The 25996-nt window shown below is 34.3% G+C and overlaps 1 protein-coding gene across 1 annotated transcript in view; it reads left to right on the top strand.

Annotated features, from left to right (window-relative positions):
- TRPM7 (transient receptor potential cation channel subfamily M member 7) overlaps positions 1-25996 on the top strand; it is a 102181-nt gene that overhangs the window by 28985 nt on the left and 47200 nt on the right. The window contains exons 8-16 of the mRNA XM_043920965.1: positions 568-742; positions 2034-2157; positions 2580-2652; positions 5419-5519; positions 18563-18697; positions 21050-21103; positions 24086-24226; positions 24518-24652; positions 25224-25504. Coding sequence (XP_043776900.1) covers positions 568-742; positions 2034-2157; positions 2580-2652; positions 5419-5519; positions 18563-18697; positions 21050-21103; positions 24086-24226; positions 24518-24652; positions 25224-25504 — 1219 coding nt within the window. The remainder of the gene's footprint in view (positions 1-567; positions 743-2033; positions 2158-2579; positions 2653-5418; positions 5520-18562; positions 18698-21049; positions 21104-24085; positions 24227-24517; positions 24653-25223; positions 25505-25996) is intronic.

Genomic DNA, 25996 nt, shown 5'->3' with positions numbered 1-25996 from the left:
GAACTTTGCAAATACCTATATTTTGGATTTTTTCACTAGGTATTCACTAAGCAAGGTATTCACTAAATTTTTTTTCTGTTACTCTTATGGAGGTCTTGGATTTTATTAATCTGTTCTGTTTATGTAATCCTGATTCTGTCATTAATTTCTATACTAATGGCTCAATACATTTGGAATCAAAAAGTGATTAAAAATAAACATTGGAAGTTCAACTCATGCCATATTAAAAGCAAACTGAAAACCAACTTGGTGTTTTAATTTCTAATCAAGAGTTAAAGTAGTGAAATATGCAAAATAGTTATTGCTTTTCAGTGAATATATGTTCCAGTGTGTGCCTTGTTATATATTGAATTTTCTAATTTTGTTATTTAGAACAGACTTAAAAGTCAGTGTAATTTTTTTAGTATTTTATTTATATCAGAGTAGTGTCATGTTGAGTACTTTAATTCAACACAGTCTTTTAAGAAATTTTATTTTGGCTTTTTATTGTTTCTGATTGAGAAAAAAAATAAGATTAAATTATTGAATTTTGCCTGATATCATAATTAATCCTTTTACTTTTTTAAGGAATTGGTCAAGGTGTTCCTGTGGTGGCACTTATATTTGAGGGTGGGCCAAATGTTATCCTCACAGTTTTAGAATACCTTCAGGAAAGTCCTCCTGTTCCAGTCGTCGTATGTGAAGGAACCGGCAGAGCTGCAGATCTACTAGCATATATTCATAAGCAAACAGAAGAAGGAGGGTAAGTGTATGATTACAACATATTTTTAATAATTTCACGTAAAGAGGGCTGTGGGGGCTTCCTAGGTAGTGGAGTGGTAAAGAATCTGCCTGCCAGTTCAGGAGACGAACGACATGCAGGTTTGATCCCTGGGTCTGGAGTAGGAAATGACAACCCTCTCCAGTATTCTTGCCTGGAAAATTCCATGGATAGAGGAGCCTGATGGGCTACCATCCATGGGGTCGTAAAGAGTAGGACACAACTGAGCACCCTTGCATAAAGAGGCTTGTGACTTCTAGAATATTAAATTAATTTTGGTATTTTATGAACTTGAAAATACCTTCCTAAGGGTTGAGGAAAAGGCCTGTCTGACACATTATTAGAATGAATTAAAATATAACAGTCTTTCTTGTGGACAGTTTTGCAATATCTGTTAAATATACAGAGGCACATATCTTTTGACTTGATAGTTTTATTTCTGGTAATTTTCCTACAAATGTACACATGTGAAGTAACTTACATAAAGTTAGGCATTACAGTATGGTTTGTAATAATAAAAGATTGGAACAATATAGAGCATATATCAAGGGGACTAGATAAATAACATGGTACATTTGCACAGTGGAATAGTTTGCAGTTATGTATGGTTTTAATCTGTTTAGTAGACTTGAGAAGATTTAACAAAATATAGTTGTGGAAAAAGGAACATGTACAGTAACGTATATTATGGTGCCTTTTATGTGGGAGAAAAGCAGAATAATAATTGTGTGTATGGAAAGAGATCCTGGAAAGTTACACAAAGTAATAGTGTTTCTTGAGAGCAGTTGAGATGGAACTGACTGATGGAAGACAGTGAAAAGGACACTTCCACTATGAATTTTCACATTTTTATATTTTATATCAAACTTTTGAGCCATGTAAATATATTCCACATTGAGAAAAAGAAAAATGCAAATGTGCTGATATCTAACACATTTTGGTGAAATACTGCTTTACACATCATAATATCTTAAAATTATACAAAATCTTACAGAATGTGAGTACTGATAATGTTAACACATGCCTTGTAAAAAAAAGTTGGAAATAATTCAGAGAAAAATCGCTCCATTTTCTGTTTTTCACCCTTGTGATTTGTAGTGGGAGTCCAATGAAGCAGATTTCGCTCACGGTCGAGTATTTAATTTTTTTTTCCAAGTACTTAATACAGTATCTTTAAATGTCTTGCCCCTCCACCAGTACTTGATGATAACGAGATTCTTCAAATTATGGAATTTGAAATCAGCGGATTAAGTTGTGTTTCCTCTTATTTCAGGAATCTTCCTGATGCAGCAGAGCCTGATATTATTTCAACTATCAAAAAAACATTTAACTTTGGCCAGAGTGAAGCAGTTCATTTATTTCAAACACTAATGGAATGTATGAAAAGAAAGGAGCTCGTAAGTAGATTTCATCAGAATAAGCCTTTTTATTTCATTCAAAGCACACTCTAAACTAGAGTAATACTTTAAAAAAAATTAATTTTTGGCCACCCCTGTGGCTTGTGGGATCTTAGTTTCCCAACCAGGAATTGAACCCAGGCCCTTGGCCATGAAAGCATGGAGTCCTAACCACTGGACTGTAGGGAGAATTCTCAGTTAGAAAAATGTTAAAGGTTTGAAAATACTTGAATTTTATTTGGTAAATGGTACAGATTCTTAATTTTCTGGGTTTTTTATTATAATGAAATTATTTCCGACCCCCCCAAAATTGTAATGCCATGTAGTTTGAAATTACTTTGTGATTTGTGTGTGATTTATTTGCTTTATGCCTTAGCTTTTAAAATGTAAATGTATAATATTATGGATTAATCTTTAAATAGATCACTGTTTTCCACATTGGATCAGATGAACATCAAGATATAGATGTAGCAATACTTACTGCACTGCTTAAAGGTAAGGTTTAAAATGTATTTGTTAGGTCTTTCATTTAAAGTCTTTTTATATAAGTTAGGTTTTTTAATTTGAGAATTAAAACTTTCAGTAATTTTTCTTTGTAAAAGACATAGCATTCACTTTCTGTGACAGTAAATTCGCTTTTGTCTTTATATTATATAATTTTTTTAAAAGTTCAAACTAGGATTTATGCCATTAAGCCTGTTATCTTGTTAAGGATGTATAAAATGTGTCACATTTTTAATTGGCTGAAAAATAAGTGTTTAAAAGTAATAAGGTATTAGTTGATGGAAATTAAAGATAGCATTCTTAAATTTGTGAATTTTATTAGGAAGGAAAGTTTGGAAAGAAAACTTGTATCTTCTAGGACTGAGGGGTTATTATACATTCACTTGAACTGTTTTTCTCTCATTATCTTTCCAAAGGCATCCAAATGATAAATAGTTTATAGTGCGAAATCTTTTCAAAAATTAGAAACTAAAATGTTCCATCTAAATACCTGACAGTATGGAATGAGGTAGCAGAAGCAGAGCAAGAGGTGTTGTCTTACCATTCACAAGAATTTTGCAAATGTTAGGCCATAATAAATTGCCAATAGAGCAAACATTTTAAAAATACTATAATAAATATAGCATGTTTACATCATCTAAGAATAAAGATCATAAGTAATAGGAAGCCTAGAAACCATAAAGGGAAAGGTCAATGAATGTGATTTCATAAGTATAAAAAATACAAAGAGAGCACTAATATTTGCTATATTCTTTCTGTAACTAGCTACTATGCTTTAGTAGTTTATGTTGTTTACTCTTGCAACAGCCCTAAGAGTCAGATTTCCTGTTTTCCTCATTTTATAGTTGAGATAACTAAGAGTAGGAATGTGGAAAGATCACTAGAAGGTTTTAAAAATTAGTGATAAGCAGATGAATAATCCATGGAAAAATGAGTCAGAATTTATGTAATAGATATTAGCGGAAATTTGGAAATGATAGAAAGATGTTAAAGAAACCCTATTAATTGGGGTTGGGGGGGGGAAGCTTTTTATCCTCCTACTGGGTATTTGTATACTCCTGATGGATGGTATAACATTTCTGGAGTTTATGTTGGCAGTGTATCCAAAACTTTATATATCCTTCTACACAGCAGTTTGACTTCTTTTTGTGTGGGTGTGTGTGTGTAATAAAGTTTTATTAAAGTATAAAGGAGATAGAGAAAGCTTCTGACATAGGCATCAGAAGGGGGCAAAAGAGTACCCCCTTTGCTAGTGTTAGCAATGGAGTTATATACTCTTCAATGAATCCAAAGAATGTCTGGAGGTTGTAAAGACCTCACCAGACCTACTCCCATAATTTACATTTTAAGATAACAGAGTTGGCCAGAAGGTTTAATCCAAAGATCGTCCTCAGGCAGGATACATCCTTGTAAAGACCAGACCTACTCCCATAATTTATGTTTTAAGATAACAGAATTAGCCAGAGGGTTTAATCCAAAGACTGTCCTCAGGCAGGATACATTATTGTTATATAATCCTAAAGAATGTAGAGGAAAAAAAGTAAAAAAGTTTGTCCTTTCTTCCTCCTTGAATATCCCAGACCTCTCTCTCCTTGGGGACCCCTAGACTTCTTATCAACCTGCCTAGGAAATGACTCTCTCATTCCCCACTTTTCTTTTAGGAGAATTATGTTGCCTAGGGAAAAGGGGAGTCATTCTCATTTCATAACTGCTTCCGAGCTGACAAGGGGGCATTGTCCCTAAATTGGTGAGGCAACATATTCTCCTAATCCTCATGGTGAGGATGTCTGATCCAGGGGCTCCAAGTAATATTGGAGGAGGCTGTGGCACTCATAGGAGCTCGGACAACTATTTGTAAATTAAAAGCTTTTAGATGGTTAGAAAACCCCATTATACAGGTTACAAATGTAAGGCAAAATAGTCATTAAACCAAGTTAAAATCAAAATGAAAAGTCACATTATGTCCATAGTTACATCAGTCCATCTTAAGGTTGTTAGATGTCATCAGTTTAAGAAGAGGTATCACATGCGATTGTTGAAGGTATTTGCAGACTTGGAGAAAGTCCTTTCCTTGAAGTGGAGATGTCCACCATGGGACGCCTTCCACTGATGAAGAGGGGAGTGCTCCGCAGACCCAGCAGTTAGACCGATTGTGGAATGCAGCATAGGAGTGAGCCCAGGACAGGAAGGCATTGTCTTGAGGATCAAACGGCAGACTCAGGATTTCTGGAGTCAGCAGAAGTAGGCTCACATAGATTGTCAGGCCCATCCTCCAGCTGGCCACCGTTCGCCGTCCTCCAGTGGGTACCGTGGCCATGCAGTATCACTTAGGAAGACCAGGTGTGTCTTCTTTAAGCCCTGGGGATCAAATCTATCCCAGTTTTTCAGGATACAGTTCAAAGGAGTGAGGCTGGAATTGTTAGCTCCCATCTTGTCCTGAAGGATCCCGGACGAGCCCCCAAGATGAAAGGTTGTTGCTGAACGATGAGACGCAGGATTTTTGGCCTCCGGAGGAGGTGAATTCAATCCGGGGCCAGAGACGAGGCTGGATCGCTCAGAGCTTTTGTGTAATAAAGTTTTATTAAAGTATAAAGGAGATAGAGAAAGCTTCTGACATAGGCATCAGAAGGGGGCAAAAGAGTACCCCCAGTTTGACTTCTATAAATTCATCCTATTAAACATTTGCACAAAAATGTACTTGCCAAAAAATTCAAATTAGTTAATTGAACTTGTCAACTGTTTTCTTTGTTCAATTAGGCACTAATGCATCTGCATTTGACCAGCTCATCCTTACATTGGCATGGGATAGAGTTGACATCGCCAAAAATCATGTATTTGTTTATGGACAGCAGTGGCTGGTATGTAAATAATGTATATAAACAATGTAATTAAGCTAAATTATAACACAGTATTTGCTGAAACTGTGACCTAACTTGACATTTTACCTGTCAGTCAAAAGTGCAAAATTACTGTAACTAAACATTCTGCAGCATCCAGATCCATTTAGAATTTAGTAAGTTTCATTTGCCTCTTGATAAAAACTGTGTTTTTTCATATAGATCTCTAAAAATTCTATAGCTTGCATTTACGTTTGTCAGGAATGTTTTCCTGTAATTGTCTTTTCTTGTGGCATCCTTGTCTGATTTTGGGCTCAGAGTAATGTTGGGCTCATAAGATAAATTTGGAAGAGTTTGAGAAGGATTGGTATTAATTCTTTGAATGTTTGGTAAAATTTACCAGTGAAGCTGTCTGGTCCTTATTCCTAATTAGTCTGTTCACGATTTCTATTTCATCATGATTCAGTTTTGGTAAGTTTATGCTTCTAGGAATTGATCTGTTTCTTCTAGGTTGTCCAGTTTTTTGGCATATAATTTTTATGTTAACCTCTTATGTTCCTTTATATCTCTGGTATCATTTGTAACATCTCTTTCATTTTTTATTTATTTGAGTCCTCTCTGTTTCTCTTCTTGAGTCTAGCTAAAGGCTTGTCAATTTCTTTTTTTATTGGAATTATAATTACTTTACACTGTTGTGTCAGTGGAAACTGTACAACAAAGAGAATTAGCCATGTGCACACATATATCCCCTCCTTCTTGAGCCTCTCTCCCACTTCCCCCATCCCATCCCTCTAGGTCATCACAGAGCTCCAAGCTGAGCTCCCCATATTATACAACAACTTCCCACTAGCTATCTCTTTTACACATGGTAATGTATATTTTTCAGTGCCACACTCCTAATTCGACCCACCTTCTCTTCTCCCTCTATATTCACACATGTCTATTTTCTACATTTGTGCCTGTACTCCTGCCCTGCAAATAGATTCATCTGTACCAGTTTTATAGATTCCTTATATAATGTATATATACATATAGGTAGGGACCTAACAGAAGCAGAAGATATTAAGAAGAGGTGGCAAGAATACACAGAATAACTGTACAAAAAAAATCTTCACAACCCAGATAATCACGATGGTGTGACCACTTACCTAGATTCAGACATCCTGGAATGTGAAGTCAAGTGGGCCTTAGAAAGCATCACTAGGAACAAAGCTAGTGGAGGTGATGGAATACCAGTTGAGCTATTTCAAATCCTGAAAGATGATGCTGTGAAAGTGCTGCTGTGAATATGCCAGCAAATTTGGAAAACTCAGCAGTGGCCACAGGACTGGAAAAGGTCAGTTTTCATTCCAATCCCAAAGAAAGGCAATGCCAAAGAATGCTCAAACTACCACACAATTGCACTCATCTCACACGCTAGTAAAGCAATGCTTAAAATTCTCCAAGCCAGGCTTCAGCAATACGTGAACCATGAGCTTCCAGATGTTCAAGCTGGTTTTAGAAAAGGCAGAGGAACCAAAGATCAAATTGCCAACATCCGCTAGATCATCGAAAAAGCAAGAGAGTTCCAGATGAACATCTATTTCTGCTTTATTGACTATGCCAAAACCTTTGACTGTGTGGATCACAATAAACTGGAAAATTCTGAAAGAGATGAGAATACCAGACCATCTGACCTGCCTCTTGAGAAACCTATATGCACGTCAGGAAGCAACAGTTAGAACTGGACATGGAATAACAGACTGGTTCCAAATAGGAAAAAGAGTATGTCAAGGCTGTATATTGTCACCCTGCTTATTTAACTTATATGCAGAGTACATCATGAGAAACGCTGGGCTGGAGGAAGCATAAGCTGGAATCAAGATTGTTGGGAAAAATACCAATAACCTCAGATATGCAGATGACACCACCCTTATGGTAGAAAGTGAAGAAGAACTAAAGAGCCTCTTGATGAAAGTGAAAGAGGAGACTGAAAAAGTTGGTGTAAAGTTCAACATTTAGAAGACTAAGATCATGGCATCCAGTCCCATCATTTCATGGCAAATAGATGGGGAAACTGTGGAAACAGTGGCTGACTTTATTTTTCTGGGTTCCAAAATCACTGCAGATGGTGATTGCAGCCAAGAAATTAAAAGACGCTTACTGCTTGGAAGGAAAGTGATGACCAACCTAGACAGCATATTGAAAAGCAGAGACATTGCTTTGCCAACAGAGGTCCATCTAGTCAAGGCTATGGTTTTTCCAGTGGTCATGTATGGATGTGACGGTTGGACTATAAAGAAAGCTGAGTGCCGAAGAATTGATGCTTTTGAACTGTGGTGTTGAAGAAGACTCTTGAGAACTCCCTTGGATTGCAAGGAGATCCAACCAGTCCATCCTAAAGGAGATCAGTCCTGAATATTCATTGGAAGGACTGATGCTGAAGCGACTGTAGTGATTCACATTACTACAGATGACTCAGTTTCATTCCTTTTTTTTTTTTTTTTTAGTTTCATTCCTTTTTATGGCCGAGTAATACTTCACCATATATATGTAGCACATCTTTATCCATTCATCTGTCGATGGACATTTAGGTTGCTTCCATGTCTTGGCTGTTTCATATAATGCTGCAGTCAACATTGGGGTACAAATGTCTGTTTGAATTATGATTTTTCTCTCAGTATATGCCCAATAGTGGTATTGCTGATCATATGGTAGTTCTATTTTCAGTTTTTTAAGGAACCTCCATACTATTCTCCATCATGGCTGTATCAGTTTACATTACCACCAACAGTGCAAGAGGGTTCCCTTTTCTTCACACTGTCTCCAGCATTTATTGTTGGTAGATTTCTTGATGATGGCCATTCTGACTGGTTGAGGGGGTACTTTATTGTAGTTTTGATGCACATTTCCCTAATATTTGGCTTTTTAGGTGACACAGTGGTAAAGAATCTGCCTGCCAATGCAGGAGATGCAGGTTCCATCCCTGGGTTGAGAGGATCTCCTGAAGGAGAAAATGGCAACCCCAGACAGAGGAGCTTGGTAGTCTATAGGGTCACAGAGTCAGAGACAATGGAGCATGCATGCACAGTTGCTTTTTTTGCAGATATTTTCCTTTTTTTGTTTTTGTTTATGGTTTCCTTTGCTATACAAAAGCTTTTAAGTTCCAAATGTTTGTGCTTTCAATTTTATCTTCAAAGAACTAGCTCTAGTTTCATTATAGTTGTCTTTTCAATGTTTCATTTATATCTGTCTAATCTTTGTTACTTTCTTCCATCTGCTGACTTTGAGTATCATTTATTCTTTTCTGCTCTGGTCTCTTGCAATATAAAGTTATGTTATTTGAGACTTTTTTTTGTTTTATCACTATGAACTTCTGTTTTAGAACTGCTTTTGCTGTATACCATAAATTTTTGTTATGTCATATTTTCATTTTTGTCTCAAGGTATTTTTTTATTTCTATTTTGATTTTTCTTTGACCCATTTGTCATTGAGTAGTATGTTGTTTGATCTTTACACATTTTAAAATTTTCCAGTTTTCTTTGTGCGATTACTTTTTAGTTTCATACCATTGTGGCCAGAAAAGATGCTTGATATGATTTCAGTTTTCTTAAACTTACTAAGACATGTTTTGTGGCTTAACATTGTCTGTCCTATAAAATTTTCTGTGTACACTGTAGAAGAAGGTGTATTTGTTGCTTTTGGGAAGGAACTTTCTGTTTATCTGTTTTAAATCCTTGGGTCTGTTTTGTCATTTAAGGCTTATGATTTCTTACTGATTTTCTATCTGAATGATCTGTCCATTTATGTAAGTGACTATTATTTTGTATTGCTGTCTGTTTCTCCCTTTAAGTCTGTTACTATTTGCTTTATGCATTTAGGTGCTCCCATGTTAGGTACAAAAATATTTACAAATGTTTTATCTTCTTGTTGAATTGACCACTTTAACATTATGTACCATCCATCATTGTTTCTTATTACAGTCTTTTTTTAAACTCTCCTCTGTCTGATATAGGTAAGCTTTTGTTTGGTTTCCATTTGCATGGAATATCCTTTTCCATTTCTTTACTTTCAGTCTGTTTGCGTGTCTTTACATCTAAAATGAGTCTGTTATAGACAGCATGTAGATAGGGTCTTACATTTTTATTCATTTAGCTACTCTTTGAATTGTTGAATTTAGTCCATTTACATTTAAAATAATTATTTTAAGTATGTACTTTCTGACATTTTGTTAACTGTTTTCTGGTTGTGTTTGTAATTCCTCTCTGTTCCTTTCTTTTTTTTCCTCTTGCTCTCCTTTTGTAGTTTGATGACTTTCTTTAATGATACGTTTATATTCCTTTCTCTTTATCTTTTGCATATTTACTATAGGTTTTTGCTTTGTGGTTATGATGAGAGTTATAGATAATAACATATCTCTTAACAGTTTGTTTTATGTTAATAACCACTTCTTTGATCCCATTCTAAATCTTAACATTTTCATGCTACCCTTCCTGTTTTGTTTTTCATGTCACATTTTACATCTTTTTAGTGTGAGTTTCTCTTAACTAATTACTGTAATCGTGGCTGTTTTTTATTACTTTTGTCTTTTACCTTTATTCTAACTTCATAAGTGATTAATTTACCACTATTACTGTATATTTACCTTTCCACTGAGATTTATTCTTTCATATGTTTTCTTATTACTAAGTACCACCTTTTCTTTTCAGCTTAAAAGAAGCTCCTTTAACATTTCTTGAAAGCCTGGTTTAGTGGTGATAGACCCTTTTATTTTTTGCTAGTTTGGAAAAGTCTTTCTCTCCTTCAGTTCAGATTAAGAATTTTTGCCAAGTCTAGAGTATTCTTCATTGGAAGTTTTTTCTTTCAGTTCTTTGAATATATCATGCCACTCTAATCTAGCGTGCAGAGTTTCTGCGGAAAAATCTTATGATAGTCTTATGGAGATTCCCTTGTGTGTTACAAGTTGTTTTTCTCTTATTGCTTATAATATCCTCTCCTTGTCTTTAACTTTTGGCATTTCAGTTATGTATCTCTATGAAGGTCTCTATAGGTTCACCTCATTTGGAACTCTCTGAACTTCCTGTATCTGGATGTCTGTTTTCTTCCTGAAATTAGAGACATTTCAGTCATTATTTCTTCAAATATGATTTCTACCCCTTTGTCTCTCTCTTTTTCTGGGAAGCCTAAAATGTGTTAGTCCATTTGATACTGTCCCATAAGTTTCTTAATTTAACTTAACTTTTTGAAAGATTTTTTTTTGCTACTCTGATTGGGTGAATTCTACTGCTTTATCTCCAAGTTGACTGATCCTTTCTTCTGCTTCCTGTAGTCTGCTGTTGAACCTTGTTAGTGTATTTTTCAGTTCAGTCTTTTATTCTTCAGTTCTTTGACTTCTGGTTGATACGGTCCTAGATTTTCCATCTCTTCATTGAAGTTCTTGCTTTGTTCATTCTTCTCCACAGTTTGGTAAGCATCTTTATAATAATTTGAACTCTTTCTCAGGTAAATTACTTACCTCCATTTCATTGTTTTTTCTTACTCTTCCACTTGGAACATAGTTCTCTATTTTTACTTGACTCTGTTCTGGTTTCTGTACAGTAGATGAAATAACCATCTCTTCCAATTGTGTGAGGTTTGTTTTTTTTTTTTTTTTTTGGTCATGTGGTGTGTGCAGGATCTTAGTTCCCTACCCAGGAATCAAACCCACGCCACTGGAAGCATGGCGTCTTAATCACTGGACCACCAGGGAAATCCTCCAGCTCTTCTAGTGTTGAAGATGTGGTCTTGTGTAGGGGATGAACCTTGTCAGTCAACTTTGCCCCAGCTTTTTTGTTCTCTCTTAAACCTTTCTGCCTCTTCAAGCAACATATTTTATTTTTATTCGCTCCCAGTAGTTGAGAATGTGCCAGTACCTTTTAGTGTCCCTAAGGGGGAGTGTTTTAGCGTCCAGATTCAGACTGATGGAACCCAGCTGCTCAGACAACAACTTTTGAGAGAAGATCTTAGAAAAGTGAATTCAACAACATTCCATAATCAGGTGGGATTTATTGTGGACATCTACAAATCAGTCAGCATGATATATCACAAAAAATCAGTGGTAAGGGCTTCCCTGGTGGCTCAGTGCCAGTGCAAGAGACACAGGTTCCATCTATGACCTGGGAAGATCCCACATGCTCTAGAACAACTAAACCCATGCGTCACGACTATGGAGTTGTACCTTCGAGCTTGGAACCATAACTACTGAGCCCATGTGCCACAGCTGCTGAAGCCCAACGTTCCCTAGAGCCTGTGCTCTTCAACAAGAGGAGTCACCACAATGAGAAGCTCACAAACTGCAACCAGAGAGTAGCCCCCACTCACCAAAACTAAAGAAAAGCCGATGCAAATAGTGATGACCCAGCACAGCCAAAAATAAATTAAATTATTTTTAAAAAGATAATGATAAAAATAGTGTAATCAGTTCAATAGATGCAGAAAAAGTATTTCACATAATTCTACATCTGGTTATGATAAAGACTCAACAGAGCAGGTATGGAGAGAATGCACTTCAATATAATAAAGACATATGTGACAAAAGTACAGCTAACATCATACTCAATGATGAAAAGTTGAAAGCTTTTCCTCTAAGATAAGGAATAAAACACTTGCTGCTTTTATTGAGCATAGTGTTGGAAGCCCTCACTATAGCAGTTAGGCAAGAAAATGTAACAAAAGGCATGTAATTGGAAAAGAAGTAAAATTGTCACTCTTTGCTGATGACATTATACTGTATGTAGAAAACCCTAAAGACTTCACCAAAAAACTCTTAGAACTAGTCAGTTCAGCAAAGTTGCAGGATACAAAATCAATATGCATAAATCTATTGTGTGAAATGCTGGACTGGATGAAGCACAAGCTGGAATCAAGGTTTCCAGGAGAAATACCAATAACCTCAGATAATGCAGAATAAACCACACTTATGGCAGAAAGCAAAGAAGAGCTAGAGAGCCTCTTGATGAAACTGAAAGAGGAGAGTGAAAAAGTTGTCTTAAAATTGAACATTCAGAAAACTAAGATTATGGCCTCCAGTCCTATCACTTCATGGCAAGTAAATAGGGAAACAATGGAAACAGTGACAGACTATTTTCTTGAGCTCCAAAATCACTGCAGATGGTGGCTGCAGCCATGAAATTAAAAGACGCTTGCTCCTTGGAAGAAAAGTTATGACCAACCTAGACAGCATATTAAAAAGCAGAGACATTACTTTGCCAACAAAGATCTGTCTAGTCAAAGCTATGGTTTTTCCAGTAGTCATGTATGGATGTGCCTATAAAGAAAGCTGAGTGCCGAAGAATTGATGCTTTTGAGCTGTGGTGTTGGAGAAGACTCTTGAGAGTCCCTTGGACTGCAAGGAGATTCAACCAGTCCATCCTAAAGGAAGGACTGATGTTGAAGCTGAAACTCCAATACTTTGGCCACCTGATGTGAAGAACCAACTCATTGGAAAAGACCCTCATGCTGGGAAGGATTGAAGATGGAAGAAGAAGGGGATGACAGAGGATAAGATGGTTGGATGGAGTCACTGACTCAATGGACATGAGTTTGAGTAGGCTCTGGGAGTTGGTGATGGACAGGTAAGCCTGGCATGCTACAGTTCATGGGGTCACAAAGAATTGGACACAACTGAGCGACTGAACTGACTGAACTGATTGTGTGAAAATCTCATCTGCAGTTGCATCAAAAAGAATAAATAACCTAGGAATAAATTCAGCCATGGAAGTGAAAAATGTATATACCAAAAACTATAATATGTTGATGAAAGGAATTGAAGAACGTATACAGAAATGGAAGGATATTTCATGCTAATTGATAGAAATCAATATTGCTAAAATATCTGCACTACTTAAAGCAATCTGTAGATTCTGTGCAGTCCCCATCGAAGTTCCAATGGCATTTTTCACAGAAATAGAAGAAGCAATTCTAAAATTTGTATAGAACCACTGAAGATCCTAAATAGCTGAAAGAATCTTGAGAAAGAAGAATAAAGCTGAAGGCATTATACTCCCTGACTTCATGCTTTTCACAAAGCTATAGTAATTTAAACATGACGGTGGCATAAAAATAGATACATAGGTCAATGGAGCAGAGTAGAGAGCCCAGATATAAACTCATGCACATATTATGTCAATTAATTTATGTCAGAGTAGTCAAGACTATACAAAGAGGAAAGGACAGTGTTTTTCAATTATTTGTGTTAGGAAAACTAGACAGTTGCATGAAAAAACTGAAACTTGACCACTGTCTTATCCCCACACAAAAATCAATTCAAAATGTATCAAAGACTTAAATAGAAGACTTGAAACCATAAAGCTTGTAGAAGAATACATAGGTGGTAAGCTCCTTGACATAGATTTTAGTGATGATTTTTTTAATCACACCAGAAACAAAACCAAAAAAGCCCAAACAGCTAAGACTACCTCAAACTAAAAATCTTCTGCACAACAAAAGAAGCCATCAACAAAATGAAAAGGCAGCCTGCTCAGTGGAAGAACGTATTTACAAATCATAGATCTGATAAGTGAGTAATATCCATAATACATAAGGGACAGCAAAAACAAAAGACAAAAATCAACCTAAAAACCCAACTGAAAATGGACAGAAAATCTGAATAGATATTTTTCCAAAGAAGGCATGCAAATAGCCAATATGTTCATGAAAAGATCCTCAGCATTATTAATCATTAGGGGAATGCATATCAAAACCACAATGAACTATCACATCACACCTGTTAGAGTAGCTATTATTAAAAAGAAGATAAATAACCTGTGTTGATGAGGATGTGGAGAAAGGGAAATGCTTATGCACAGTTGTTGCAGCTACTATGAAAAATATCATGATGGAGGTTCCTCAAAAAATTAAATAATTGAGCTACCATATCCAGTAATTTTACTTCTGGGTATTTAGCTGAAGAAAAAGAACAAAAAGATACCTGCACTTTCATGTTTATTGCAGCACTGATTGAACAGTCAAAATACGGAAACACTCTTAAGTGTCCATCAGTAAATGAAAGGGTTAAGAAATCGTGTGTATGTGTGTATAGAGGAATATTACCCTGTTGTAAAAGAGAGATGGAATCTTAACATTTGCAGCATGGATGGACCCTGAGGGCATTATGCTAAGTGAAATAAGTCAGAGAAAGACAAATACTGTCTGATCTCTCTTATGATAAGGACTATATGTGGAATTAAAAAAAAAAAAAGCTCATGGATACAGAAACCAAATTGGTAGTTGCCAAAGGCAGATGTGGGTGGTGGGCAAAATGGGTGAAATTGATTAAAAGATTAAAATAAAAAGAAAAAGAGAAAGTGTTCTATGTACAAGAAAACTCACTATAGTGTTTTCTTGAATGTTTAGACCACTTTCTTCTGCAGTCTTCTCCATCTTGGTAAATGGCACAACAGCTTCCCACTTTCTGAGACAAGAAAGTTTAATTTTTAACTTTTCTGTTAAAACAATTCCTGTGGTAAATCTTTCATGTATTTTCCACCTTTATCATCCTGGTCCAATCAACTATCACCCTTCTTCTGTGTTGTGTTGTTTTAGTAGCACCCTGTTTGGTTTCCTCATTCTCATCTCTTGTTTTGCAGTGTATCATACTGTATTTACCCAGACCACAATCCAGAGTCCTTATGATATCTTGTAAGGCTTAGCATTGTCTTTACTTTTCATCTTTACTTTTATCGTCTTTACTTTTCATCGTCTGTGCTCTTACCTTACCTGTTAGCACTGTTCCCTTTGCTCCCTGTTTTGTAGCTGTGTTGGCCCTGTTGTGCTTAGAACATATCAAGAATGCTTCTGCTCTCTCTGTTTTGTACTTGCTGTTTCCTTTGTTTGGAACATTATTCCCCTAGATGCCTACCTGGGCTGGCAACTTCTTATTTTTCTGGCTTCAGATGAAATGTCTCCTCCTCAGTTAGCTTTTACTGTTCACCCTTTTTTAATAGCAGTCCCCTTTGACATCATTTTGTATGTTTTTCTCTGCCATTTTTTGTAGTATTTATCACCTGATCCATAATGCATTAAAGCTATTTGTTTGTTTTTTGCTGTACTCCTAGGAAGTAAATTATGAAAGCAAGAATATTTTTTCAGTTTTGTTCACTGCTGTCTTCACAGCCTATGGTATAGTAAGTGCTTGACAAATTTTTGTTAAATGTCTGAATCAGTAGGAGACTTGATAAATTAAATGTTCATCCATATCTTGGAACACTATCTAGCCTTTACAGAGGATGAGCTAGATCCTTTCTATATACATAATGTAAACAGCAAATTGCAGGACGGTATGCATAGTGTGATCTTAATTGTGGCAAATTCTGTTTATAAGTGGCAAATTCATACATATCTATATGTCCTGTGTGGTCAGGAATTGTACTGGAAACTGTTAATGTGGGATGTATCTGCAGAGATGAGGAGCAAAGGAGAGACAGTTTCATTCATATCATTTTATGGTATTTGATTTTTTTGATCATGGGAATATATTTTCTCTATAATAATTGAAAATTATTTAGTTGCTTCCCCGCTTACAAAACTATAGAGGAAGAAACTGATGTTAATCAGCTGTGGTTAAACTCCAACAGTAAACCACCCTTTCATTCCCTTGAATAATGTCATTGGGTTGTTTTATCTTCTCAGATATAAAGGCTTAAACATAGCCTTTACATTCTTTTTATATTTGTTTTATCTCAAAGATTTGTTCTACATAGTATCATCTGTTTGATTTTATGCTTGTGCTGTATGCTTAATCACTAAGTCTTGTCTGATTCTTTGTGACCCCATGGACTTAAAACCCTCCAGGTTCCTCTATCCCTGGGATTTCCCAGGCAAGAATACCAGTGTGAGTTGCCATTCCCTTCTCCAAAGGATCTTCCTGACTTAGGGATCAAACCTATGTTTCCCTCATCTCCTGCAATGGCAGGCAGAATCTTTACCACTGAACCACCTGGGAAGTCCCGATTTTATGCTTCTTCACCCTGAACGTAGTCTGCAGGACAATTGTTTTACTTTTTTTCCTCTGTTGTTAGGAGTTCAGTATGCATTGAGTATGTAAACAAATTCTGTTTTACAAACAGACTTTTTTTTAAACTAAGCCTTTTTTTCTCAGGTGTGAAAATTTTGGCAGGCTTTGTTACTGTTCTAGGTCAATAATTATAAACCCAATTGTATAGAATACTTCTTTTTTAAAACAAAAACTTTGTTATACCTTTTTTTATTATGTGGAAAAGAAATTCAGTAAATACCTACTACACAAATTGTTTTGAAAAATACTGTAATGTCCTAATTATATTGAAGATAGGGAAATGAAAATGATTTATAGTAGAAACATATTTCAATAGAGCAAATATTGTTAATGTTAGATTAAGTTGATAGCAAATTAGATTTGTATGTGATCAGAGAAAGTAGGAAGTAATATTAAGCTAAAATAGGAATAACATGCTATGAAAAGTTACAGACTGTTAATATATAAGAAAATGAATAAGTGTTATATTCTTATAAGTTGTGCCTTGTTTTTAAGTGCAATGTCAAAATATATTCCTTGTTATGAGTTAGAACTGAATGGTGAAAAAAATCACATAAAATATCTTCCATCCATCATGTATAAGGCATTAATTAATATTTAGTCTGTATACTTAAAAAGATTTTGGAGACCATACTGTTTGTGAAACAATAGAAATCAATGATAGATTGGATGAAGAAATAGTACTAGAAGCTGCTGTAAAGAGGTTGTATAGTTGTAAACTTTTTGTAAAATTTATTTTTAATTGGAGGATAATTGCTTTACAATGTTGTTGATTTCTGTTCCATAGTAGTGTGAATCAGCTACAAGTACACATATACTCCCTCTGTCTAGAGCCTCCCTCCCACCTCCTCCCTCCGTATAGTAAATTTCTGAAGACAGAATCGGAATAAGATTAAAAAACAACAGGTGAAAAAAGCTAATAATTTGGTATTGATTTTCATCACAGAGTTTTTTTATTATATGATACCAAAATATTTAAAAATATGCAGAAGCAATGGGATATTATTAGGTATTAAATATACTAATATTATTTTTAATGGATTTTATAATGATTCTCAGTGAAATTTCTCTATTTGTGTCTCCATTAATTTTAGGGTATTTGATTTAGAGTCTGTTGAAGTCTCTAAAAGAGTCTGTAAACAATTACAGGTGTTGAAAAATTGTTAGTCGCTCAGACATATCTGATTGTTTGCAACCCCATGGCTCCTCTGGGCTCCTTAGCCCACCAGGCTCCTCTGTCCACGGAATTCTCCAGGCAAGAATACTGGAGTGGGTAGCCATTATCGCCTCTAGACTCAGGGATCAAACCTGGATCTCCTGCATTGCAGGCAGATTGTTTACCATCTGAGCCATCAGGGGTGTGCTACAAATACTGATACACGTGTTATATTAAACTACAGTGCTGCATGTTGTGTTGCTGTCAGAGATGTGATTTTTCTCTAATGGTGAATGGTTTCTGTTAAAATTCTAAAGAAAACTAAATATAATCTTGTCTGACTTATACAGTAGTATTTTTAGAAAGTCTGTGACAATACTTTGTATTTATATGTAAAGCAGTTACTGGATTTTCATTTGTTAGAATCTAACAGGATAATAGAAAGTTGTGTGAGATATAAGTGAGATTATCTGGCATACTGCATAATTTCTGGTGTCTTTTGACCCTGTCCACTAAATGTAGTTGTGGCCCCTAATTATTAAAATGATTCCTCTAAAAAAAACCTTTCCTAAACACTAAAAATCATTGCTTTAAGGTATTTTCCCCCAAATTTACTTGATGATGGATTCTTTCTTATACCTCCACCTCCTTGTAACCCTTGATCTTCTGCAGAATGTTCTTTTTGGAATACTACTCTAGATAGGTCTGTTTCTCTATTCCCTATATAGTTTTAAGTCCTAGCCTTCTCAATTTTGCATCTTTTTGTTTTAAATCTGTTCAGGAATAAATATGTGTAAATCCTAAGGACCTGCATTTAGAACTTTTTGTATAATCAGAATGTGTGAAACATATTTGTTAATTTTAATGCTGTTTTAGGTTGGATCCTTGGAACAAGCTATGCTTGATGCTCTTGTAATGGATAGAGTTGCATTTGTAAAACTTCTTATTGAAAATGGAGTAAGCATGCATAAATTCCTTACCATTCCTAGACTGGAAGAACTTTACAACACTGTAAGTGTATGTTAAATTTCTTTGTGGACTAAGTTTTATCGTCTTTGAAAAGTGTCATTTTACTTGAATATATGCATTCCTATTGGTAAAACCTTTAATATTTTGCTAGATTACATGAAAAACATTATACCAAGTCTTTGTATAGATTGTTTATGACAGTCTGAAGCCCTTTCCCTGTTTCTGAAGACCTCCTCTGTTACCATAGCTACATAAGGAAAGAGTTGTAGTGTTAACAGCCCTTTCTTTCACCTCACCCCCCTTTTAAAACTTGTAAGATCAACTTCTAAATCATAGAGCCATTGTATTTCTTCTGTTTCTTGGTGGTCATTTGTTAACACCAGATTTCTTTTCCTTGACTAATGGAGAAATTACACATTGCTTTCTTCATGTCTCCTTTTTGTTTCTATTTATGATTTTGACCTTGTGGTATCTACTGTTAGCTTACATACTGTTTTTCATTTTTTTCTTTTAAAGAGCTCCTGAAAACTAATTACTCCCTTTACAAAGCTTTTCTCATTATGTTTCAAATTTCATGTGACTAACATTCGGAGGTAAATGACTACTCTTCTTAACGATTTTTCATTACCATAGCACTATACCTTGAGGAGTACTATGACCAAATCCTAGCTGGCTAACTTTGACTTCTCTGCTAAGCTGTTTCCCTTTATTCATCAGTTTCTACCTCTTTATCTCTACCTTTGCATTCTTAATGTCTTTGTACTATTCAATCATTTCTAGCCTTTACTACTTCAGTAATCTAATCTCCTTGTCTATCTGCAAATCTTTAACCCAAATATTCTTATGGTCACATATTTTATCATAGTTTTCTCAGTTTAAGAACTTTTGATGGCTCCCCGATATGTATAAAATAATATGCAAGCCTTTAGACTAATTTTCAAAGCTCTCCGGCTTTTGAAATTTTGCCTCAAGCTATTTCTGTCACTCAGCCTTTCAATTCCTGTCTCCCATCTTCCTATAGAGTGGCTGTTTCAACTACATCATCTACCTACTATTTCCCTCAAATATAAGCTTTTTTAGAAAGCATTTGCTATTTACACAGTGCTGGTCTGCATTTTTCTTCCAAAGTACTTACCCAGTTACTGGATTTTATTCTTTGTCTAAACTTATTTCAAATGCCAAGGCATTGGTATAGTAAACCCCGATGTCTTAGTTTGTTAAGTACAATTGTATCTTCTACTGTGGACCGTAAATTTCCTTTGAGTAGGGATTATATCTTTTCCCCCCCTATTTTTTTCCTTTAATAGTGTCTAGCACAGTCAAATTGAACTTCGTTGGCATTCTACTGTCTCTAGCGAACAGATGTAGTATTAAATGGATTATTGTGCTGAAGTAAGGTTTATTCCTGAAATGTAAAGCAAGTATAAAACAGTAAAAATAAAAATTGATCCAATTAGCAAAGCAAGTAATGTTTTAATACTGTAACTCAGAGTTATTAAGATAATAGTTAACTTTCAGCATCAATTATTGATAAAATTATTTAAAATTTACAGGATTATGTATATCATGATAAAGCAGTGGTTCTCAAACTTTTTGTTATCAAGGTCCCTTTGTATAAAAATGGAAAAGTAAATTGAATTGATTACGAATAACCTTATAAAACTTAACTATAACACAGAGAAAATTTTCATTTGATATTTCTTTTAAACATCAGATTTAAAGTATTGACAGTAAGCCTCTTGATTTATGCTGCAGAGAATTAATTGCAGTAAATTTTATATAGATGAAGACATTTCTAAAAAGTTTAGAAGAATATATTTTTGGCCCTTTTATCTCAGTCTTGATGAGAGAGATACAGTGGGTATTTTTTCAAAATATAGGATACCCCCCAAAAAAGATTACGTAAAAATGAAACGTGTTTAGTCTACTGTAATATTTCATTTAAATAGAATTAAGATAATAGGGAAAATACAGCATATATAAATGTTAAAGGTTTCTTACCCAAAATATTTAATATTTTGCTGAGACTCGATTAATGACAGAAACAGAGATGGACATTTTAACAAGAGGAAAGAGAATGTATGCTTCTACTATCAGTGAAATATAAATTAAATTTAACATATAATTGTGAAGCTTGCAGTGTTTGCATGACTTTTAGAAAACAAAAGCTTTTGTGTTTTTGCATAAATAAATGTAAGAACATAAGAAATTTTACATCCTGTTTAAGGTAAATATGACAGTGTGAAATGGGTATATCTTTTTCTTTGTTCCATTTTATGAATAGAATTTCTATAACAAAAACAATGTAATTTGTGTAAGAACAAAAGTCCTATAAGTAACAAGTTATTTTAGAAGAAAAATAATAGTTTGCTCTGATTTTTTTTCTCATTAAAGAAACAAGGCCCAACTAATCCAATGCTGTTTCATCTTGTTCGAGATGTCAAGCAGGTAAGAGATTATTTTTGTTTCTGAAAAGTGTTATTTTAAAATCATTTATACTTCATTTGTTTCTAAAAACATTTCTATACATCTTAAAATCAGCAATAAGATCACATTTTTTAAGATCAAAATAAAATAAGAGATAAATTTGTGACAATATAGGTGTAGAGAACATAATATATTAGGAATCAAGAAAAATAAAGTCTATGAAATTAAGACCTGAGCTTCTGGACATCCAGGATAGAGTATGATGAACTTCATGATGCTCATTTGTCCATAAAGGATGATCATTGATAGGATGTATCTTCTTTCTCTGTGTTCAGAAGAAATTTGTTCCCTGGATATTTAAAGGACATTGAATAAAGGCATTGAAAGAAACACTGATTGGTGATCTTCAATAGCAGATTTGCCGATAAAAAGGCTGAAAATGCTCTCTCTCTTTCTCCCTATGTCTGTCGTCATCGTCCCCCAACTCCACCCCACCCCCGCCTATTGCCGCCATCTCTCCTCCTTTCTCACGCTCCCCTTTTTATATTCAGTATTGGTAGTAATTGCATATGTAACGCTGTCGTATGATCTAAAGCCATTCTGTGGTGACTAAATTTGATACGCTGATATTTCTCTTCTACTGGATTCTCTGTGAGTTACTAGTTTTAAACATTTAGTTTTAAAATTTATAACAATTTAAACTATTGATGTCCAACAGTTTTATTTCACTTGATGAAAAAGTACTTGTATTTAGTTAATTGAATTATTTTTAAAGCTTCTTCATGAAAATGCTTTCTTTCCAAAATTCTTCACTTTTTGCTTGCTGATAAGGGTGAGTGTACTATTAAATGGTTGAAAACTGGATAGAAGTGTCATTTTCTGTGTTGTGTAACATATCTAATAAAACGGACATTTCATAGAACTTTTAACTTCACTTAAAATGTTTTACTTTAATTCATTTTTCCCCACATGCTTATCTTTATAGTTTTAATGAAATGTGTTTCACATACCATAAAATTCATCCACTTAAAGTGTATAGTTCAGTGACTTTTCTGTATTCAGGGTAGTGCCATCTTTACCACAGTTTTAGAGTATTTGCAGTAGTCCCCTAAAGTAACTTCATATCCATTAGCAGTCTCTCCTCATTCCTGTTCCTTACTCCTTACTTCTGACTTCACCCTATACCACTGTTAATCTCCTTGCCCTCTCTATGGATTTTCCTATTCTGGACATTTCACACTAATTTTTGTTTTTTTAAGTCATTAAAGCTGCTTTTTTATTCTACCCAGAAAGCCTAAGTAATTGGGGAGACCTGCAATCCAGGGATTTCTTAAACGCATTTGCACTGTGATTTACTTAGGTGGTTTAGCAGAGCTATAGTTGTTAATTCTGGAAATCTCACATATGAGATTTGTTATGTTAACTACTTTTACATTGATGACTATAATAATTAGCCCAATTTTTCTACTTCCATAAGTGAAAAATCCTAAAGTACTAGCAGTAACTGAGTATATTCTGATTCAAAAAAATTTTTATAAGAGCTGTTTGTATAGTTTGAAAAATTGATTTTCTTATTTTTTTAGGTAACATTATTTTCCTTAATTTTATTAAAAATATTTATTTTATTTATTTGGCTGTGTTGGGTCTTAGTTGTAGCATGTGGCATCTTCATTGCACTGTGAGAGATATTTCAGTGTGGCAAGTGGACTATAATTGTGGAGCGTGGACTTAGTTGCTCTGTGGCATGAAGGATCTTAGTTCCCTGACGAGGGATTGAACTACATCCCCTGCATTGCAAGGCAGATTCTTAACCCTGGACCACCAGTGAAATCCCTATTTTTCCTAATTTAAATATTTCCTATTCAAGTGAATTTATAACTAAGGATATTTGTCAGATTTAAAAAAAAACAAAACTACAGTATCCCTCATACATGACATCTTCAGTCATAAAACATATTTTGAGATTGCTTAAGATAAAATAAAAACAAAAATCTTGTATTTAAGGTGAAAATATGTTTTTATTAGTTTTTAAATTGGTGACCTAAAGAACATAGATGTCTAGAAATTAGAAACTTCACAGATGTAGCTAAAATGTAAAAAGTATAAACATTTTAAAAAGTACTAAGTTCATAAAATTACAATTAGGGAGATGAAAGAATGTTGAATATGGTTGGGCAGAATTGGTTAATATATATAAATTAACTGATGATTAAATCCTTTTAAGATTATTTAATGAAATTCACCAATACTTCTTTCTGAGACAGTCTTTCCAAACTGAAAAATGGCTTATGTTCCAATTTGTAAATTGATGCCCTAGAAAGATGGCTTTGCTCTGAACAGTGTTGTAAGTGGTAGTTAAATTTTAGTCAACGCTATACAAATTTGTGTAATCTATAATATAGACAATGTAATTTTGGTTTAAAAACAATAATAAGTATTAATGGTCCCAACTGAAAACATTTATAGCATTATTTTTGCAGGAAAGTACAACTTATGTGCCATGGTGAGATGGAATAACTTGGCACTTAGAGCTTTCTTTGCCTCTTTGTGAAGTATTAGTACAGTGGAGAGATCAAATTATCTTTTTTTAATATAAACTTATTTATTTTAATTGGAGGCTAATTACTTTACAATATTGTATTGGTTTTGCCGTACATTGACATGAATCCGCCATGGGTGTACATGTGTTCCCCATCCTGAGCCCCTCTCCCTCCTCCCTCAAATTATCTTCCTACTGTAAGTCATACTCTTGTCCTGAGCCACACTGTTGGGACCTCAAATTTCAGAATCGCTGTTCTTACAAAAGCAAACAGAAGCAAGTCACTTTTTTCTGTAAAGGTAGCTGCTGGCAACTCCAGCTTTCCTGTAGCAAGTAAACATTTGTTATTTTGGAGAATAATAGGCATGTTGCTAGGCATGGCTTGGAAACATTGAGAAATACAATTTTGCCTTTTTTTTTTTTTTTTTAATTTTGCCTCTTTAAAACTAATGTTTTGTTTCCAGGGGAATCTTCCTCCAGGATATAAGATCACTCTAATTGATATAGGACTTGTTATTGAATATCTTATGGGAGGAACCTATAGATGCACCTACACTCGGAAACGTTTTCGATTAATATATAATAGTCTTGGTGGAAATAATCGGGTATGTAATATTTGGGGGAAGTCTATAGATATGCTTTAAAATGAGCTTATAAATATTAACTCAGAATGGTAAAAGTATTGATAGAATTGTCTTAAAATCAAGGTTTTCAACTAAGAGTACTTAGAAATATTTTGTAATTGAAATCCTAGAGAAATCATGTTGGGTTTTTTTTTTTTAATTGGTGTGTGTACACACATTTATATAAACACGTATATGTAAAAATTGATTTTTAATTTTTATAGCATAACAGTGTATTTAAATCTGTAAAAACTTATAAACTTTTACTTTCAGAGGTCTGGCCGAAATACCTCCAGCAGTACTCCTCAGTTGCGAAAGAGTCAGGAATCTTTTGGCAATAGAGCAGATAAAAAGGAAAAAACTAGGCATAATCATTTCATTAAAACAGCACAGCCCTACCGACCAAAGGTATTTTTGTTTAAATATTACCTGTTCTGGCTTTTGGATTTTACTCTTTTTAAGTTACTTGGTATTATGAAACAAAAACATTACTTGTTTTAGTAAGAATTCTCTTTTGTTTTTAGATATAGTATTAAAGCCTCAGTTTTCCTATATACCAAAAAAATAATATGAGGTAATAATTCTATTAAGTTTTTTATATTTAGCTATGATAATCAAAATTTTTAGATATTTTGGTCAATGCCTAACTGCCTTCTTTTATTCCAAATTTACTTGATTAACAGTAGGCAAGACAAAGTGGTACCAATCTTTTCGTTCATTAGAACTGTGTTTTATCGGATGTTGGTGGAAATACTGAGGCTCTTTCTCTCATCTTGGAAAACTTCTACAAAGACATTTTTGCGGAATAACATTTCTATAAAATGGATTTGAATTGTAATAAAAATCAAATATATAAAATTTATTCTATTTTCATTTGTACATTTATATGAAAAATCAAAGGACTTTTTATTAAAATTCTCACATGAGTGTCATATGGCCTTATTTTAATGAGCCTTGTAATATTTATTTCCTCTTGAAGATTGATACAGCTGTGGAAGAAGGAAAGAAGAAAAGAACCAAAGATGAAATTGTAGATATTGATGATCCAGAAACCAAGCGCTTTCCTTATCCACTTAATGAACTATTAATTTGGGCTTGCCTCATGAAGAGGCAGGTTATGGCCCGTTTTTTATGGCAGCATGGTGAAGAATCAATGGCTAAAGCATTAGTTGCCTGTAAGATCTATCGTTCAATGGCATATGAAGCAAAGCAGAGTGACCTTGTAGATGATACTTCAGAAGAGTTGAAACAATATTCCAAGTAAGTTATATTTTATCATTTGAAACATTTAAAAAATACAAAAGTTTAAGTGGAGATTATAGTGCCATGCACTAATTGGGTATGTGTATATATAATTTTATTGGTAAAATTAGGAGAAATCCACTTCTAAATCTTTAAGTCTTTTTTAAAAAAATTCAGAGACCTAGGCATGTAAAAAAGAGGTTATTATATCATTTACAATTCAAGAGTTAAATATTTAGCAAGAAAGAAGAAATGCCAGAAGTCAGTTTACTAATTAGTTGCACATAATAACAATTAGCAATTGTTACATAATAGCAATTAGATTTGGTAAACTTCCATTTGAAGTGGTAAAGAAGGAAGAAAAGTAAGCTGTTTTCTAAGGAAATAAATTCAGTTCAACTGGAAAGGCATTTCATATGGTGGAGCTACATGTGTAGAAGACTGAAACAATTCACAGAAGTTTTACAGTTTACTTAGGGGAGTAATGGAATATTAAGCTAGAACGGTAGT

This window comes from Cervus elaphus, chromosome 12 (genome assembly GCF_910594005.1).
Source record: "Cervus elaphus chromosome 12, mCerEla1.1, whole genome shotgun sequence".
Lineage (NCBI taxonomy): Eukaryota > Metazoa > Chordata > Mammalia > Artiodactyla > Cervidae > Cervus > Cervus elaphus.
The sequence above is the reverse complement of the archived record's forward strand: the minus strand, read 5'-3'. Positions and strand labels throughout refer to the sequence as shown.